Source organism: Gobio gobio (assembly GCF_949357685.1).
Source record: "Gobio gobio genome assembly, chromosome: 4".
Taxonomy (NCBI): domain Eukaryota; kingdom Metazoa; phylum Chordata; class Actinopteri; order Cypriniformes; family Gobionidae; genus Gobio; species Gobio gobio.
In genome coordinates this window covers 3,018,448-3,039,010 of record NC_137100.1, presented here as the reverse complement: position 1 = coordinate 3,039,010, position 20,563 = coordinate 3,018,448, and the positions used below count along the sequence as shown (strand labels likewise).

The 20,563-nt window shown below is 36.1% G+C and overlaps 1 protein-coding gene across 3 annotated transcripts in view; it reads right to left on the bottom strand.

Moving 5' to 3' along the window:
* mlxipl (MLX interacting protein like) overlaps positions 1-20,563 on the bottom strand; it is a 78,269-nt gene that overhangs the window by 29,434 nt on the left and 28,272 nt on the right. For all 3 annotated transcript variants that reach the window (XR_013816392.1, XM_079815413.1, XM_079815414.1), the window contains exons 6-8: positions 14,899-15,073; positions 13,055-13,135; positions 799-950 (exon numbers count right to left, since the gene is read on the bottom strand). Coding sequence is in view for 2 of the 3 variants with exons in the window: in XM_079815413.1 (XP_079671539.1) it covers positions 799-950; positions 13,055-13,135; positions 14,899-15,073 (408 nt within the window). In the remaining variant the exon portion in view is untranslated. The remainder of the gene's footprint in view (positions 1-798; positions 951-13,054; positions 13,136-14,898; positions 15,074-20,563) is intronic.

Sequence of the window (20,563 nt, the reverse complement as noted above, 5' to 3'; positions counted from 1 at the left end):
AATAAATATAATATAATATAATATAATATAATATAATATAATATAATATAATATAATATAATATAATATAATATAATATAATATAATATAATATAATATAATATAATATAATATAATAGCATGGTTAAAAGAGTGGTATACATTTCAACATTAACATCTTTTTTTTTTTTAAATGAAAAAAATTAAGATGTAAAAAATTGTGTATATATATATATATATATACGTAATCTTTAATTTTTACAATTATTTTCTTTTTAAAGATTTTAATGTTTGAAATGTGTACCACTCTTTTACTAATTATATATATGTATATATGTATATATGTATATGTATATATGTATGTATGTATGTATATATGTATATGTGTATATGTATATATGTATATATGTATGTATGTATGTATGTATGTATGTATGTATGTATGTATGTATGTATGTATGTATGTATGTATGTATGTGTATATATATATATATGTGGCCTCAGCACTAAATTTTTTGCTGCTTATTGCGCTTACACAGTCAAACACACACAAAATAATGTCAAATAATGTGTAAAAATATCTATATGTCAAAACTGTGGCCGGTTAAAATGCTGAGTGGCTAGTAACTTTGGAAAACCACTAGCCACAGTGGCTGGTGAGCAAAGAGTTAAATCTCAAAGCCCTGTTTATATAAAAATATATATATATAAATAATAGTATTAATCAGTGTTCACAAAACTCTATGCAAAACTAGCAGATGAGGGAGTGTTTGAGAAAACATTTTTGGAGTGTGTTTAAACTGTGCATGAGTGTGGTACCTGTGTTAGCAGAGATCCGGTGTGTATCATCTGACTGGCGAGCGCAGAGGAAGGCGCTGAAGGAAACGCCGCGCTGGACGAACTCTCAAAGAAGCTGCAGTCCGAATAACCCACGTGCTCCGACGGCTGCCCACGGAAACTCAGGAAAATATCTAGAAAGCAAAGAGGTTAATTCTGCCAGTGTGCCAAAACAAGCATCACTACTGCAATGAGATCAACACACAACACACACACACTGAAATCTCCACCGACTGAAAGTGTCCATGGTTTGGTCTCTCGCACGGCATATAAACTATTCCCCCCCTAGACCTGCCAAACCCACATGCAACCAATCACAATGCCTGCTGGGAGAGGTATTTTCCACCTTGGATAATGTGGCCATTCAATGCCAGACCTTAGTTTCTCACACGGTCACAATCGGGTCACATGCTTCAGTCTGTGTTGACATCTGTGAGAAACCTGGCAGTGCCACCATGAGTGAGACGGGCAGAGAGCATGACCATGCCTCGTGATTGAGTCCTGCCAGCTGACCACAACACACACTGCCAGGAACATGACAGTCATACGCGGGCACACACACACACACACACACACAAGTCCATTAGAGAGGCCTTGATCCAGAAACTAGGGGTGTGTGCGTCTCCTGAATATCGGCAATTGAGTGGCACTGGACTAGGACGGCACATGACCTGGAGTTTGCCAAAAGGCACCTGAAGGACTCTCAGACCATGAGAAACAAAATCTTCTGGTCTGATGAAACAAAGATCTGGAGGAAACCATGAACCGCTCATCACCTGGCCAATCCCATCCCTACAGTGAATCGGTGGTGGCAGCATCATGATGTGGGGGTGGATTTAATAGGACAAACTGCGAAAACGTGAGTAAAACAAATGTTAAACGTTCCTTACAACTTACCCAACGTCCAGTGATCCATGGCCATCAGACTCCTGAACTCAGTCACGTGACTCACTTCACCCCCGCACACGCATAAACATACGGTCTTTCAACATTAACATCCACATACTGCAATTGCACTGCACTTTACTTTACGTCCCTATTGTTACTGCGTAACAACCTGTATAAACCTTGCACATTATACTTCCTATATATACATACTATATATTTTATGTTAACCACTTATTTTTAAGTCACAGTTTATCTCACTTATCATCCACATATTTTTTATATTTTTATTTTTATCTTATTTCCTATTTTTATCTTTTACTTGATTTATTTATAATTCTACTTATGTTAATACTTTTTATTCTAACTTTATTCTATTTCTATTTAATTTCTTGTAACTGTTATTTGCACTGTCCATGGAGCGGACCTGTTTACATTTCACTGCCAGTTGTATATTGTGTATATAACTGTGTATGTGACAAATAAAACTCTTGAATCTTGAATCTTGAATCTTGATATTAGGGGTGTAACGGTACACGTATTCGTATTGAACCGTTTCGGTTCAGGGCTCTCGGTTCGGTGCGCGCGTGTACCGAACGGTTATGAATGCAATATATGAATACAGTCCGCTTGTTTAAAGCGCGGAACACACTTCAGTCCTAGTTCCCACACGAACATATTGAGTATTCAGTCCATTTTATCACAAAATTCAAACGATAAATGCCGTTTTAACGCTCTTTAATGTGACGTGACTGATAGACGCGTATCAGTTCAACTTCAAGCGGCAGCGTGCGGCGCGCGAGTGAACGCGATCAGGAAGAGATGATTGCGTTCACTGGCGCGCCGCGCGCTGCCGCTTGAGAAGGAATAAATATAAATGAATATATTAAGGTATGTTGAGGATACATTACAACTTACTGAAACGTATCATATGTTGTGTAATCACTCCATCAGTGTTTCAACCGCGGAAAGACAATAAAACATTTTGTAAACAAGGTCGTGTAGAATCACGTTTACCTCAGAGGTCATTCAGTGTCCACAGCTGTTAGTTTACTAGAGAGATTAACTCTTTCACTGAATACATGCACTATATTAGCCTATATATATTCATTATATACTACTTAGCCTGTTAGTGATGTCTTGTTTATATAATGTATGTTTAAATAAATCTGTCATGAAAATTACAGCCACTAAATGATTATATTTCAACAACAAATTGGAGAAAAAAATAATAATTCGATTTAGAAGTTAATGCAAAAACTGCCTTATGTGAAGCTTATGAGTGCTGATTATTATATCTAAAAATAAATAGCAACTTAATTTAGGCAAATAGTTTGGGCTCTGTTGTTAATCTTTAATAGCAATATGTAAGTAAGGGCTCCCTATATAGTTTACAGCATTATCTTTAAGAAACTTTTAGTTATAACTGAATTAATTTAAGGCCCCTTCCTGTCCCAACATGACTGACCAGAGCACAAAGCGTGTGAAGCATTAAGAGTTCCTTCCACTGGAACTAAGGGGCCCTGAAAAACAACCCCACCCCCATAATCCCCCCTCCACCAAACTTTACACTTGGCACAATGCAGTCAGGCAAGTCCCGTTCTCCTGGCAACCGCCAAACCCAGACTCGTCCATGGGATTGTCAGACAGAGAAGCGTGATTGGTCACTCAGAGAACACGTCTCCACTGCTCTAGAGTCCAGTGGTGGCGCGCTTTACCCCACTGCATCCCAGTGATGTAAGGCTTGGATGAGCTGCTTGGCCATGGAAACCCATTCCATGAAGCTCTACACACTGTTCATGAGCTCATCTGAAGGCCACAGAAGTTTGTAGCTCTTGACTCTGCAGAAAGTTGGCGACTTCTGTGACCCTCAGCATGCGCTGACCCCGCTCTGACCAACGGTTGAGTGTGGAATATTTAGTAGAGAGGAAATGTATAATATTAGAGAGGAATCGCAAAAAAAGCCCTACTGTACATTATCCCGTATAGTGTAGTGTACTCATAACACTGACATAAGACTGCAGTTGCCCTAAAGTAAACTCATCCCTCCCATTCAGGGCTGATCGCTTCCTGTCTGACTTCCACTCTTCAGTCTTTGACCTCTAAATGACCCTGTCACAGATGAGGAAATCCCAGCAACCCCACAAGGGGTTAATCCCCTAGACGCCCTAAAAGAGAAGCACAGCCGCCCCTGTGGATCACTAGAGCTTGCACAACACTTAACTTCCCTATATAAGTTATCCAATAATACTCATAAATCCTACTTGAGAAACAAAGTTTCTACAAAAAAAAAAAAAAAAAAAAAATTGCTAACTTTTTTTTCCATTTCTAATTAATACAAATTATTTAAATTAGTTTACTACGGAGCCCCTAACGGGACATGGTATGAGATGGGAGAAAAAAATATTTTTTCATTATTATTGTCTTTTACAATTATTGTTACAATTATGTCTCTTGCATTCTCTCGCAAAAGAACACAAAGTTTAACGCAAAAGTAATGAAATATAGATTTTTTTTATCACTATGTCCCTTGTGTACTTTATTTTTTATGTATGTTTATAAATATTAAAATCACTGAATATTTTAAAAATCATTTAATTATCAGTTAATATACGGTTAATATATTGAGTTTATATTTAAATCTATTTCTTATTAACATTCAAACCACAGATAAAATGTATTGTTCATAAATATACATTAATTTACTAATATTTAATTACATAGTTTATATGTTTATAAATATTAATAAATAAATATATTTTTTTTATGTATTACCAAAATATATTATACAAGATTATTATTATTATTATTATTATTATGCCTATATGATATGCTATGATATACTGTATATGATATATGATTGATATGATATATGATATGATATATGACTGATATATGATTGATATTGCTTTCCTGTAGCTCAAACAGTAGAGCGTGGCACTAGCAACGCCAAGGTCATGGGTTCGATTCCCAGGGAAAGCAAGAACTGACAAAATGTGTACCTTGAATTCAATGTAAGTCGCTTTGGATAAAAGCGTCTGCCAAATGAATAAATGTAAATGTAAATGTAAATGATATGATATATGATGACTGATATGATATATGACTGATATATGATTGATATATGATATGATATATGACTGATATGATATATATGATATATGATATGATATATGACTGATGATATATGATTGATATATGATATGATATATGACTGATATGATATATATGATATATGATGATATATGACTGATGATATATGATTGATATATGATATATGACTGATATGATATATGACTGATGATTATATGACTGATATGATAGATGATATATGACTGATGATATATGATTGATATATTACTGATGATATATGATTGATATATATGATATATGACTGGTATGATATATGATTTGATATGATATGAAATATGACTGATAATCTTTAAGTTTCTTTAAGAAGCCCTCCTGTTCTCCACTCATTACCTTTATCAACTGCCCCTGTTTGAACTCGTTACCTGTGTAAAAGACACCAGTCAACACACTCAATCAAACAGACTCCAACCTCTCCACAATGGCCAAGACCAGAGAGCTGTGTAAGGACATCAGGGATATAATTGTAGACCTGCACAAGGCTGGGATGCGCTACAGGACAATAGGCAAGCAGGTTGGTGAGAACTGTTTTAGGCACAATTATTAGAAAATGGAAGAAGTTCAAGATGACAGTAAATCTCCCTCGGTCTGGGGCTTCGTGCAAGATCTCGCATCATGGGGCATCAATGACCTGAAGAGAGCTGGGACCACAGTCTCAGAGAAAACCATTAGTAACACACTACGCTGTCATGGATTAAAATCCTGCAGCGCACACAAGGTCCCCCTGCTCAAGCCAGCACATGTCCAGGCCCGTCTGAGGTTTGCCAGTGACCATCTGGATGATCCAGAGGAGGAATGGGAGAAGGTCATGTGGTCTGATGAGACAAAAATAGAGCTTTTTGGTCTAAACTCCACTCGCCGTGATTGGAGGAAGAAGGACGAGTACAACCCCAAGAACGTCATCCCAACCGTGAACATGGAGGTGTGAAGGAATTGAAAATAATCAAAGATATTTGATATTTGAAATCCAACAAAGAAATTTGCTTTACTGTTGTCAACACATTTGCTTATAAGAAGGGCCTGGAAGACAAAAGACAGGTCTGTAGGCCACATGGGGTGCCACCTTTACAGAGGGGGAAGTTTGGTCTGATTGGTCCGTTTGAAAGAAATACATTTGGTTTCAGTCACATGGTCAAGGAATAGATAAAAGAAGATTGGAACTGTGGCTTTTTCTCTCTTAAGGCCTTTGCACACTGAGTCCGAAATTTTCGCATGCGTTTTTTGAAAAAAAGGCTGAAACGATTCATCGAGTTACTCGATTAACTCGATTACAAAAATTCCTCGAGGCAAAAATTCTGCCTCGAAGCCTCGTTAAATTCCTATGACGCGCACTATATGCGCAGGGATCTGATTCACACGGACCGCTGTTCAATGTTCAGGAAGCACACCATAGCGCGTGATACATTTTGAATTTAGTTTAGATTCTGGATGCCCAGAATCACTATAGTAACTGCATGTTTTACACAGTTTATGTAAGTTGATTACCGTTCTTATAGCTGCCACACACACGCGCGCGGGGCGCGCAAGCCCCGAAGCCAGATCGCTTTCACTTTCATCCTCATAAAGTGTGTCAAGTAAATGCTTTTAAAGCCTTGCCAGTTTGAACATTGAAGCGGTTGTGCACTATTCAAAAACAACAATACGGAAAACTTCTCCGTTCAGTGCTCAGCTTTTTTCTGTGACACAGAGCCGAGCCGCGTCGCGTCTTTGACAACGAGCGCGCGCCCTGAAGGCAGACCTCTCGGAGAGCAACGCAGAACTGATAGTAGAAAATCAGTAACACACACACACTCCTCTCTCTCTCTCTCTCTCTCTCTCTCTCTCTCTCTCTCTCTCGCGCCAGTCAGACCAATCGTGGCAATGCATCACATATGCTTAAACTGTTATGTAGCCACGCAACAATAATTTCAGCATTCACTTTATACACCGGGACGTGATGTTGTGACGCGATTTTTCGAACGGATTCTTCACCTAAAATACACCGCTATGCAAGTAATGCAAGCCAAATGCAGCGCTCTATTGAAAATGAATGTATGTATTTCTGCTGTACCAAACTGCAATGAAGCCTCACGCACACATGCACGCACACACACACACACGTTGCTAGGTTACCATAGCAAATAGGCTCACCACATATGATATATTATTTGTTAGTAGCCTAATGGTAAATGCTGCAGGTGTAGAAATCTACATAAAAGAGATTTACTTTGATGTCATGGCTAGATTACAGCATGAAACCTGTTGTGCATATTAATACATTAAATGACTTTTCCTCTTCATTTTCGTTATGCATTATTTGTTTTGGTTGTTTAAAAACACGGAAAAAATGTATCCGATTAATCGATTAATCGATCAAGTGCTAGATTAATCGATTACAAAAAGAATCGATAGCTGCAGCCCTAGTTTTGTCGTATTCGTGATCCGAAAAATTCGTCACGCACAGAGACCTTGCACACCGAGTCCGATGCGTATTTATGAATGCGTTATGAAAAAAAAACGCAAAACAACACAAAATGCCGTCTTCCACCTTATCAAGGAGCTGCGGGATTATCCAGACCGATTCAAAGTTGAATGTCAGTGGCTCTGTTTGATGCTTTGCTAGCGATACTGGAGCCATATTAAAAAGAAGACCAGCAATCTCCAGTCCTGAACAGAGACTGGCAGTATGTCTAGGATCCGCGCGCACGCACACACACACACACACACACACACACACACACACACATACACACACACACTCACACGGTTTACAGGGAGTTGGTGTGCTATAATTATTATAGCTGTGTGATATTGTAGTATTTTTGATACAATAATATTTGTATAATTGTAGGTATCTGAGCACTGGCGATTCATTCACCAGCATTGCCAGCAGTTTTAGGTTGGGCATCAGCTGTAGATGGAAAAACGGATGCGAAAAACGCAGAAAATCGAACCTGTTCCGATTTTTTTTTTGACGGACGAAAGTTTCGGAGGCAGTGTGCAAGCGTAATTGACATAACGTGAGGTCGAATTTATTTTTTGACGTGCGAAAATTTCGCATGCGAATTTCGGACTCAGTGTGCAAAGGCCTTTACTCTCTGGCTCTTGAGGTCATTGGGGGCTTCTCTTCTTTGCTCTCTCTATCTCTATCTCTCTCTATCTCTCTCTCTCTCTCTCTATCTATCTCTCTCTCTCTCTATCTCTCTCTCTCGTTTCAGTTATAAACCCAGGTATCAGTGATGAATGCCCTTTTTGCCTCCAGAGGGAAACTATTTATCATGCCTTTGTTTTTTGGGATAGGCTCAATGCACTCTTTCAAGTCCTAAGGGGCTTGTTTAATCGGTTTGATGAGGTCTTTTCATTGGAAGTGTTTATTTGTGGTTTTAAATATACTCGGAAGCATCGATTCTGTAGCCAATTGTTACATTTCCTTCTAGGCCAAGCAAAAATGGCAATTTATGACACTAGGAAAATTAAGATTGAACAGAAGTTAAATGGTAACCAACAAACTGTGTTTTTTTAACTTAGTGAAGTCTAGAATTCTGGTTGACTTTCAGTACTATAAAACTATGGGAGATCTTATGCAGTTTGAAATAATTTGGTGCCACAAAAGGGCTTTGTGCGAAATTATTGATGGGGAGTTAGAGTTTACTTTTTAGTTTTGTGTGTATGTAATAATTGATTGTGTTATGTTGTTGAAAATTGTAATAAAGGTGTGTTGAAATAAAAAAAAATAAAACTTGCTCTCTCTCTCTCTCTCTCTCTCTTTCTCTCTCTCTCTCTCTCTCTCTCTCTCTCAACATTTTATTCATGCTGTGTACGATTACTGGTATAAGTTTATCATCTCATACATCCATTTTGAAACTATTTTAAGTGTAACCATAACCAGATTTTGTCATTAAATCCTTTCTATTACGAATACTGTGCTAACTAGTTTTGATTTGGTATTGACTTTGAAGTGCTCCCTATTGCAATACAATATAGTCTCATTATAGCAACGCTCTCTCACATATTTTGCTATTGGAACTGCACTTATCTCTGTCGTTGGTATAAGTTGCAGTGGGTGGAAATAGACGAGACATGTACAGTTTTCTTCCATCTTTCTGATAACGTTTCTTTAGTCTTCTGGCAACCCCTGCAGATTGAACCATCTACAGGAGTCCACTCTTATGTGGCGTTCACACCGGACGCGATTCGCACGAAGGTGGACGCTTGCACATTTTGAGTTTACTCGCTTCAATCGCGCGTGACATTCACTGCACAACAGACGTGAATTCGCCTCATGGGCGGGGCTTCTGCCAGCGGCTCGTCTCGTTGAGAAATGGCTGACATGGGCTGTGTTTACATGTCTTTTTTTTGTTTAAATCTACTGTTAATGTGAGACAAAACGTAGTTTTAAGACTTTTTCAGTCGATAATGTAGTTGTTTAAAGCTCAAATCTGGGGTTTATTTATATAAAGAGTGCCTATTTGAACATTTGATCTGGCGTTTTGAGATCAGCCTTTCCTCTGCCAGTTCTTCTGCCGCTGGCTCTGATGTCTCTGTGGCGTCTCCAGCTATAATTCGTCTTGTAACGGCCGATCTTTGGTCTCATGGATCTATAATTTGTTCCCTGGCAAATCGTTTAGGCTGAGGGCAAAGAGAAGTTTCATTACTTTATATTTTTAGGCTATAACTGTTCGTTGCAGTTGTAACGTTAGCCTACTAGCCTTTGAATGTTTGACTGAATTGTTTGCTTTATTTCATGTATAGCTTATTATACCTTTTACTTATACTTTTGTATTATTGATCATACATAAACTAGCATTTAACAAAAAGAGACTGTGTTGTGTTTCATGTCATTTAATGTTATCACAGTGATAATCATATTGTCTGAACCAGATATTAATATACAGATTTTCTCCTCATTGTTGACACTACTAGAGCAAGCTCCTGATTGGTTAACGCGGCGCGAAATATCCGCCAAAGTTCAGATTTTTCAACATGAGCGTTTCGCGCGAATCGCACGTTCAAAATGCTCAATTCGCGTCGCCTCAATCGCGCGAATCGCGTCGCAGAATGCCATTTCGCGTCTCTGCATTGACTTAACATGTAAATCACTCGCGCGAAACGCGTCCGGTGTGAACGCACCTTTACAGGTGGAAACATCATTCTCTGGGGATGCTTTTCTGCAAAGGGAACAGGGCGACTGCACCGTATTGAGGGGAGGATGGATGGGGCCATGTATCGCGAGATCTTGGCCAACAACCTCCTTCCCTCAGTTAGAGCATTGAAGATGGGTCGAGGCTGGGTCTTTCAGCATGACAATGACCCCAAACACACAGCCAGGATAACCAAGGAGTGGCTCTGTAAGAAGCATCTGAAGGTTCTGGCGTGGCCTAGCCAGTCTCCAGACCTAAACCCAATAGAGAATCTTTGGAGGAGCTCAAACTCCGTGTCTCAGCGACAGGCCAGAAACCTGAAGGAGAAGGTGTTTATGGAGGAGTGTAGTGATGCACGATATTGGATTTTTGCCGATATGCCGATATTTTTCAACTAATTTTGGCCGATGCCGATATTGATACTGATATACGTTTATTTTGTTTGGAAACCACCATTTTGAGCAAAACATTTTTTTTTTCATTCTGGTTTCAGATTTCTGAGGTCTCCTTACTAAAAGTATACTTGTTAAAGATAAATAAATGTTAATAAAGTTATTTTTATAATAAGAGTATATTTTCTCTAAAAATAACAATATTAAAGTCAGTGATTTTTCACCCCAGACAGATGCAGTTATAACCTAAATATTTTATTTTTGGATGTAATGTTTGTGCACATGAAGTGGGCGGTGGCGTGGCATCAGCTGACGCTGTCTATATACAATTATTTTAGTGCTCCTTTGATTATTTTTTTTATCATCCATTTCATACAATTGTATTACAGATTAATAAACTGTATATAAAAGTATTTAATTTACAAGTTTTTTACAATTTATTTGTGTATTCTACGTTGCATTGTATGACTGCAACAACAGCGCTCCCACTAAATAGGCTATATAAAACTCAACCGGGCGGGCACTAGGACCTGGAGGAGCTTCAGCTGCTGTGGAGGCTGCTGCGCACGCTAGAGACGCGATTGGGCTTATTTTGGGCTAGTTTTGTTGTGAAAACCTGGCAATCCTGTTGATTCACAAATTCAATATAATGATGTCGATTAATGATGTCAATATAAATCACCATACATGCAATGTATTTGCTTATTTTCACTTCAAGAATGGCCACACAGCTGACATGATCTTATCGCTATAGAAATCCTTGCACACGTGAGTTACAGGGTTAATTAGAAAGTGAGTTACACTTTCATGAACCCCAGATTCAAGGACTTTCAAGGACTTTTTAAAGCACTTTTTATTTTAAATCAAGCATAATAAACACGATAAAGGTGTGTGTGTTACTGCCAATAATCAAATACCTACTGTACCTGTGTCTATCATTAATGCAGTAATGCTAAGGCATACACTGACAACCAAAAATACAATTTCCAATGAGGAAAAATTTCCAATTTTACAAAATGCAATGAGGAAAGAGGCTGGTGTACAAGAGCGAGCGAGTTTTAACGAGAGATCGCTCTTATTCCTGCTTTTAACATTTATTTCACACTAATTTTAGTTTTCTTTTTTATAAAGCGTGTTTACATGAATTTTCCAATTAAATGAAAAGATATGGACAAGTTAATTGCTAGGCATTAAAAATATGCAAAATTATTTATTAAATCACCTGTACTTGTACCTTTTTTAAAAATCAATTTGACGGCTTATAAGACCTGCACATATATTATATTTAACATATATAAAAGCTGGCGTAATAACGGCCCGTTTCAAATGTTTACGTGCTTTTCTTCTTTTTATTTTTTGAGCGGTGATGAAATATTGCTCTTGTAAATACTCGCCAGCATTACAGTAAGGAAAGTCTAGTCAAAATTACAGCAAAGCGCAACCGTACGGTGGCCTGCAGGGGTCAAATAGGATATAAACAGTGAATTTTGAAGTGATCTCATCTTGAAAACTGCGAGATGTGGATTCGGATGACAATTCAATTACCACACGTCCTTGGTGTTTGTCTAAAAACAGTAGGCAATTCGGCCAGGGATTTTTACGCGGGTGGTGGGAGAAAAACAGTGACATTCTGGATTCGGGCGGCAATAAAATCAGACTAGCCCCTGAAAATACCTGACGACCCCACGAGAAACAATTACCATCCGAAAAGGGCTTTTGACAGTAGATGGCGCTTATGGAACAGCAGAAATATATTGAGATATCTTCCTCCAATAATGCTGTTTTGTTCTGGCTTTGGCTGCGTAGGAAGGCCAATGTTTGTAATAGCACCAATGCTACTCTAACAAAATGCAGTTTATGCTTAATTCAAGCACTTTCAAGGACCTATGTTTGTTTTCAAGTACTTTCCAGGCCTTGAATCCATGCGTCTGAAATTCAAGTACTTTCACGAATTCAAGAACCCTGAGTTATTGCAGGCTCATATCAACACATTATCATATCGGCATAATTTTTTCATATCGGCCGATTTTTATATTTTAAGCGCTTATCGGCCGATTCCGATGTCATGCCGATAATATCGTGCATCCCTAGAGGAGTGGGCTAAAATCCCTGCTGCAGTGTGTGAGAGTGTGTGTGAGAAACTGTGTGTGTGTGCAAACCTGGTCAAGAACTACAGGAAACGTATGATCTCTGTAATTGCAAACAAAGGTTTCTGTACCAAATATTAAGTTCTGCTTTTCTGATGTATCAAATACTTATGTCATGCAATAAAAGGCTAATTAATTACTTCTGTCTCTCACAGTTGAAGTGTACCTATGATAAAAATGTCAGACTTCTAGATGCTTTGCAAGTGGGCAAACCTGCAAAATCGTAAGTGTATCAAATACTTCATATATATTAATCAAAAAATTATATTGAAAAATAACTAATATATATAGTATTTAATTAAATTAATTATATATTATATTTAATAATATTTTTCATTAAAATTCATGAATATTAATTAATATATACATACAAAAAATATAGATTTAAATGTATTTATTTAATTCATATTTAATTTCAATTATATTTCCATTTCCATATTACTCTTGTGCGACCAGGGGGCAGAGCGGCATATAAAACAATTAAGTTCGAGTTATAAAGCTGAGCAATGTCAGTATTATAATGAAGACTCATTAAAAAACTCACCTGGTATGTCCATCAGGTCATCCAAACTGGGCTGAAGCGGTGTCAAACCAGGCTGGATCATATCTGCATTACTGGTGTACACTGAGACAACAGGAGAGATACCAGCTGTAAGAGTGTGTGTGTGTGTGTGTGTGTGTGTGTGTGTGTGTGTGACGATGCTCTATTTAGAGGAGCTTGTGCATTTATTCTTTTAACAAGTTCCTTGTTTTAGGGTGTGGTCCTTCCTGAATGCATGTTATAAACTCATGTGACTAAAATCCCTCATTTATGACATCCTAAATTAAAACGCGCTAAGGCAGGGCAAACATATTTAATCGCTGATATACAGGTGCTGGTCATATAATTAGAATGTCATCAAACAGTTGATTTATTTCACTAATTCCATTCAAAAACTTGTATATTATATTCATGCATTACACACAGACTGATATATTTCAAATGTTTATTTCTTTTCATTTTGATGATTATGTCTGACAACTAAGGAAAATCCCAAATTCAGTATCTCAGAAAATTAGAGATTATTTAAGACTAGGGCTGCACGATTTGGGGAAAATATCCAATTGCGATTATTCTGGTTAAAATTGCGATTGCGATTTAAAATGTGATTATTATTATTTATTAGGGCTGTCAAAAGATTAATCGCATCCAAAATAAAAGTTTGTGTTTACATAATATATGTGTGTGTACTCTGTTAATTATTATTTATATATAAATACACACACATTCATGTATATATTTAAGAAATATTTGCATGTATATACATTTATATAATCTATAATATATATAAATATAAATGTTTTATATATAAATATTATTTTTTTCTTAAATATATACATGCTTGTGTGTGTATTTATATATAAATAATAATTAACAGAGTACACACACATATATTATGTAAACACAAACTTTTATTTTGGATGCGATTAATCGCGATTAATCTTTTGACAGCCCTAGTTATTTATTTATTTTTACTAATGAAAAGTGTGTATATAACATTTTGTGTTCATATATTAATGTGACTAATAACAATAATTATGATTATTACTATTGCTAAATAAAAATAAGAAATATTACTATTACAATAACATTCATTATTTATACATTCAATATTTTGTCAGTTTTAATCATCAAAATGAAAAGAAATAAACATTTGAAATATATCAGTCTGCGTGTAATGAATGAATATAATATACAAGTTTCACTTTTTGAATGGAATTAGTGAAATAAATCAACTTTTTGATGAAATTCTAATTATTAGGGCTGTCAAAAGATTAATCGCGATTAATCGCATCCAAAATAAAAGTTTGTGTTTACATAATATATGTGTGTGTACTCTGTTAATTATTATTTATATATAAATACACACACATTCATCTATATATTTATGAAATATTTGCATGTATATACATTTATATAATCTATATAAATATAAATGTTTTATATATAAAAAATAAAAAAAATTCTTAAATATATACATGCTTGTATGTGTATTTATATATAAATAATAATTAACAGAGTACACACACATATATTATGAAAACACAAACTTTTATTTTGGATGCGATTAATCGCGATTAATCTTTTGACAGCCCTACTAATTATATGACCTGTATATATACAGTCAAAATTTATTCAGACATTTTCTCACACTATCACAGTTTATTCGCTATAGTTTAGAAAATGGTAATAAAATATGACCAGAACTGTCAGAATTAATTGATTGATTGTGATTGATTAGCCATGCACCAATAACTTGTGGATGTTTGACAACACACACGAATGCCACGAGTTCGGAATGACATGAGGAAATGATTTGTGTGTGAACGATCCCATTATGGACTCACTGTTTTGCCGATCTCCCAACCAGGGACTGGGTTTCTGGGTCATGGTGAAGAGTGTGTCTGAGATATCTGACAGGAAGCAATCCAAGTCAAACATATGGACTTCCTCTGACGCCGTCTCGGGCTCTGGGTAGATCTGACTAGTCCATTTCTCCAGTCCAGTTCTGCTGATGGGACTCTGTGGAGAGGACACATGATCAATCACATTAAAGTTGGTTAAAATACTCAATGCTAGAGGTTCGATCGCATTACTAACACTAAGTAAGAGCAATAGTTATATTAATGCAGATGGTTTCCTATTGCATTCATATTTTAAATTCACTAGATGCTGCAAAAGCTTATTCAAGAACAGAATAATTTGTCCAATATAAATGAATCAATTTGTTAAAAATCCAGTCAAGAAATTAAATAGATTCCAACTTTACAGTCACACACTGAGCAATAAACGAGACGGAATAAGAGATGCAGAGAACAATCATCTTAAAATCAACATTTACAATTATTAGAATAAATGTACGTCAGGACTTGATTTCATCCATTGGGAATATTGATTAACTAATCAGTTAATTAGTTGACTTGTTATTTAAAGAGGGACTGTAGCAAAACAAACATAGTCACAGTCAGAAAATACAGAAATAATAACAATAATAATAATTGTAAAGTAAATAGAAATGCACAATAAATAAATAAAACACCATAAAATGATAACAAAAATATGAGTGCTGTCAAATCGATTAATCGCGATTAATCGCATCCAAAATAAAAGTTTGTGTTTATATAAAATGTGTGTGTACTGTGTATGATTATTATGTATATATTATATATAAATACACACACATGCAAGTATATATTAAATAAATATTTGCATGTTTACACTATATATAAATGTATATACTGTCATTTCTGTATAAATATATTTTAAAAAAAATCTTAAATATATACATGTATGTGAGTGTATTTATATATACATAATAATTATACACAGCACACACACATATTATATAAACACAAACGTTAATTTAACATTTTATTTGAGCTATTTGCCAAGGCAACATGCATCATTTTCATTTAGTGACACACAAAAAAAAAACTAAAAAAAACTTTAACTTAATAAAAGCTACATAAAAATAATAAAATGACAAAAACACAACAAAATTACTCAAACTTTCACAAAGAAAATGAATATTACCTAAAACTACAATACTAAAATAACACTTTCCTGTAATTAGCAGATGATTATGATCCAATTATCCAATCAATTCGGACAAAATCAAGCCCCGCCCTACATTAGCTCTGGTTCCAGAAGCGTTTCACTCGTATATCCGCCACAATAGGGAAGACAAGACCAGCACGATTCACGTTTCATGCCAACTTTACCCAAAGTCCCCCTGGCCTAGAAGACGTCAGCTGAAAAAGTTATGAATTATTTCAGAAGCGGTGCAAGTTTTACATGTTAACGTTTTTTTTCCCCATTATAAAATCTTCTTGCACTGATAAATCATTCGCAATAAAACCATTAAGGAAGCAAATTGCTGATTTAATGTTGACATGCTCACAAACACTCACTACTCACGGATTTATTCGGGAAAATCCCATGTGCATCTGTTCAAAAATCTTAAATATATACATGTGTATTTATATACACATAATAATTATAAACAATACACACACATATATTGTATAAACACAAACGTTTGTTTTGGATGCGATTAATCGCGGTTAATCGATTTGACAGCACTAAAAATATACAAGTAAATTAAAACAGAACAAGGTATCCAATAATATTCATGTTCAGTTGACAACATGAAATCAACCATAATTATTGTGGTTATTACTATTATTATTATTAAAAATTATCATAAGATAATTTTTCAACCAAACCATTAAGGAAGCAAATTGCTGATTTAATGTTGACATGCTCACAAACACTCACTACTCACGGATTTATTCGGGAAAATCCCATGTGCATCTGTTCAAAAATCTTAAATATATACATGTATGTGAGTGTATTTATATACACATAATAATTATAAACAATACACACACATATATTATATAAACACAAACGTTTGTTTTGGATGCGATTAATCGCGATTAATCGATTTGACAGCACTAAAAATATACAAGTAAATTAAAACAGAACAAGGTATCCAATAATATTCATGTTCAGTTGACAACATGAAATCAACCATAATTATTGTGGTTATTACTATTATTATTATTAAAAATTACCATAAGATAATTTTTCAACCAAACCATTAAGGAAGCAAATTGCTGATTTAATGTTGACATGCACACAAACACTCACTACTCACGGATTTATTCGGGAAAATCCCATGTGCATCTGTTCAAAAATCTTAAATATATACATGTGTATTTATATACACATAATAATTATAAACAATACACACACATATATTGTATAAACACAAACGTTTGTTTTGGATGCGATTAATCGCGGTTAATCGATTTGACAGCACTAAAAATATACAAGTAAATTAAAACAGAACAAGGTATCCAATAATATTCATGTTCAGTTGACAACATGAAATCAACCATAATTATTGTGGTTATTACTATTATTATTATTAAAAATTATCATAAGATAATTTTTCAACCAAACCATTAAGGAAGCAAATTGCTGATTTAATGTTGACATGCTCACAAACACTCACTACTCACGGATTTATTCGGGAAAATCCCATGTGCATCTGTTCAAAAATCTTAAATATATACATGTATGTGAGTGTATTTATATACACATAATAATTATAAACAATACACACACATATATTGTATAAACACAAACGTTTGTTTTGGATGCGATTAATCGCGGTTAATCGATTTGACAGCAGTAAAAATATACAAGTAAATTAAAACAGAACAAGGTATCCAATAATATTCAGTTGACAACATGAAATCAACCATAATTATTGTGGTTATTACTATTATTATTATTAAAAATTATCATAAGATAATTTTTCAACCAAACCATTAAGGAAGCAAATTGCTGATTTAATGTTGACATGCTCACAAACACTCACTACTCACGGATTTATTCGGGAAAATCCCATGTGCATCTGTTCAAAAATCTTAAATATATACATGTATGTGAGTGTATTTATATACACATAATAATTATAAACAATACACACACATATATTGTATAAACACAAACGTTTGTTTTGGATGCGATTAATCGCGATTAATCGATTTGACAGCACTAAAAATATACAAGTAAATTAAAACAGAACAAGGTATCCAATAATATTCATGTTCAGTTGACAACATGAAATCAACCATAATTATTGTGGTTATTACTATTATTATTATTAAAAATTATCATAAGATAATTTTTCAACCAAACCATTAAGGAAGCAAATTGCTGATTTAATGTTGACATGCACACAAACACTCACTACTCACGGATTTATTGGGGAAAATCCCATGTGCATCTGTTAGACCTGGAGAACTGAGGTCTTGCTGATTTTTCCAGTCTGACACTGCATATTTATAGGAATACCCACAATCAGACGACAGCGTCAATGATTGCGTCTTTCCTGAAAACTACCTACGCTTTCCACTTTCTTACGCACAAAGGTGGAAATTATAGTATTGCTGCTGGTGTGTGTGTATGTGGGCCAGATGTGTAAAAGACAGGAACCCCTGCCCGATCCATTATGGTTTCTCCGTATCATTGAAGGCGTGCGGTTCTTTTGTTCCTGACCCAGTTCCCGCTGTCACACTCACGTTTGGAGGCCTCGCTGCCCCCTACTGGCCCGCTGACACACTGCACCTCAACACCAGACCAGACCAGGCCCACTTCCTGTCTAAGCAACAGCCATACAGCTCCATAGAGATGAATGGGGAACTACTAAAATCAGCAAACGGGGAATGTTCTCACCTAAACTGAGACCAAGACAGGGCGAGATTGAGTCAAGATCAAGACCAGCCCTCCTTAAAGCTACACTGTGTGATATTTTCCCCCATCTAGTGGTGAAAAGGTATATCCAGTGAATATTAGTTTCTGTTCCTCTCAATTTCGTTTTAACTCCTACGATGGCCGATTTAGTCCAAGATTAATATGGCTTCCAGTTCGACCTCGTCCGCAAATTTACCTTTCATATAGTGTGTAACTAGCCTGGCGTGGCCATACTCAATTCTAGTCAGAATATGAGTCTGGTACCGCTCCATTGAGCTTTGATTATGGGGCGTGTTTCAACCGAGCCAGGAAAGACCTCAATTGGATAGACCCACAACCAATCAGAGCAACGGAGCGACGCGTAACGTTAGTTGTCAAATGTCAACAGAACTCAACTGCACTGTAACCAAGTCCGTGTTTTTCTCCATGTCCGCGGGTTGAAGCGACCCCAATTATGTGATTATATAAACCCAGGCATGCGAATTTTAGCAGGCAACCTTGCCAAAATAACATATTTTGCCAACCAAACGCCATTTTTTTTCGGAGAACCCCCCGGAAAGTTATAGTTTTGGGCTATAGTTTTGAGTAGCAATTGTGCGCGACATTGCAAAAACACTTGGAAACCCTGTCTGCACGCACGCTGGATTAAGTAACGTTACAAGAAAAAGATGAGTGTAAACGATCTTTGGCAGTAATAAAATAATTTAAGGATACACAGAGTACTTACCAACACGATCATCGTTTCTGAGAGAACTAGTGAAGGTGAACGCATATACGAACAAGTTCTCCGTTTAGGATAAGAGCAAATTCAACCCAAGAGCCTTCGATGACGTGGATGATTACGCTACTGTTGATCATCTGTCCATCATCGTCTAAAGCCCGCCCTGATGATTTCATTGGTCCGAACAGTTTCTGTTCAGGCATAATTCCTCCTCTATGGAGCGAGTCCAGACCGAATTGCCCGAGCAAAAATTTTTGTGGGCGGGGCTAAATTCGGCTGGCATCCAGGCTAATGTGTAACAGATCTAAGTGAACAAAAACATCCTGCAAAGTTTGAAATATGTCAGTGCACCGTATATATAGTTATTCTCTTTCAAAAGTAAGAGTCGACTCTGAGTCATTTTTAAGAATCGTTAGAAGATCGAAGCTTTTTCTCTGACTAGATGACGTCAACTTGTCAAGTTATTTGAATACGATACGCCCACTTATTGCTCCAAGACGCCAGTGAAAACTAAATTAACTTCATGGCTCAAAAGCAAACGTTTCTCATCTGCCCAAGGATGAGCATTTGAAGACTAAGTGGCTTGAAGACAAACCATACATCGTCGCGATTGAGTGTTTATTAGTCTTCAAATGTCTCTATTTGCATGTTTCGCGATCTCAGGAAGCTTTTATTATGGACTTCTATTATGGCACATGGTATCTTCTTCATCTGTGTGTATCATATATGGACTACATGTGCACAGAGCGCCCTCCGGCTGCCAGGATGAGCTGAAAACAACACATAAGAGACTCAATCGCTCATGATTAGGCTACATCTGCGCATTTTGAGGAAGTATTGAATAAAAAATACTCCTCCGTTTAGAAATTTGACACGACATATGAGAATCTATCAATATGTCTCCTCATCTGCACACTTTTGAACTAAAAGCCCTGAGGGATGTTGATTTGAGTCTTCGTGAGGAGAATAGAGGAGTTTTTTTATGAATGATCAGCTGAGGCTCATATTACAATCAAACAGTACCG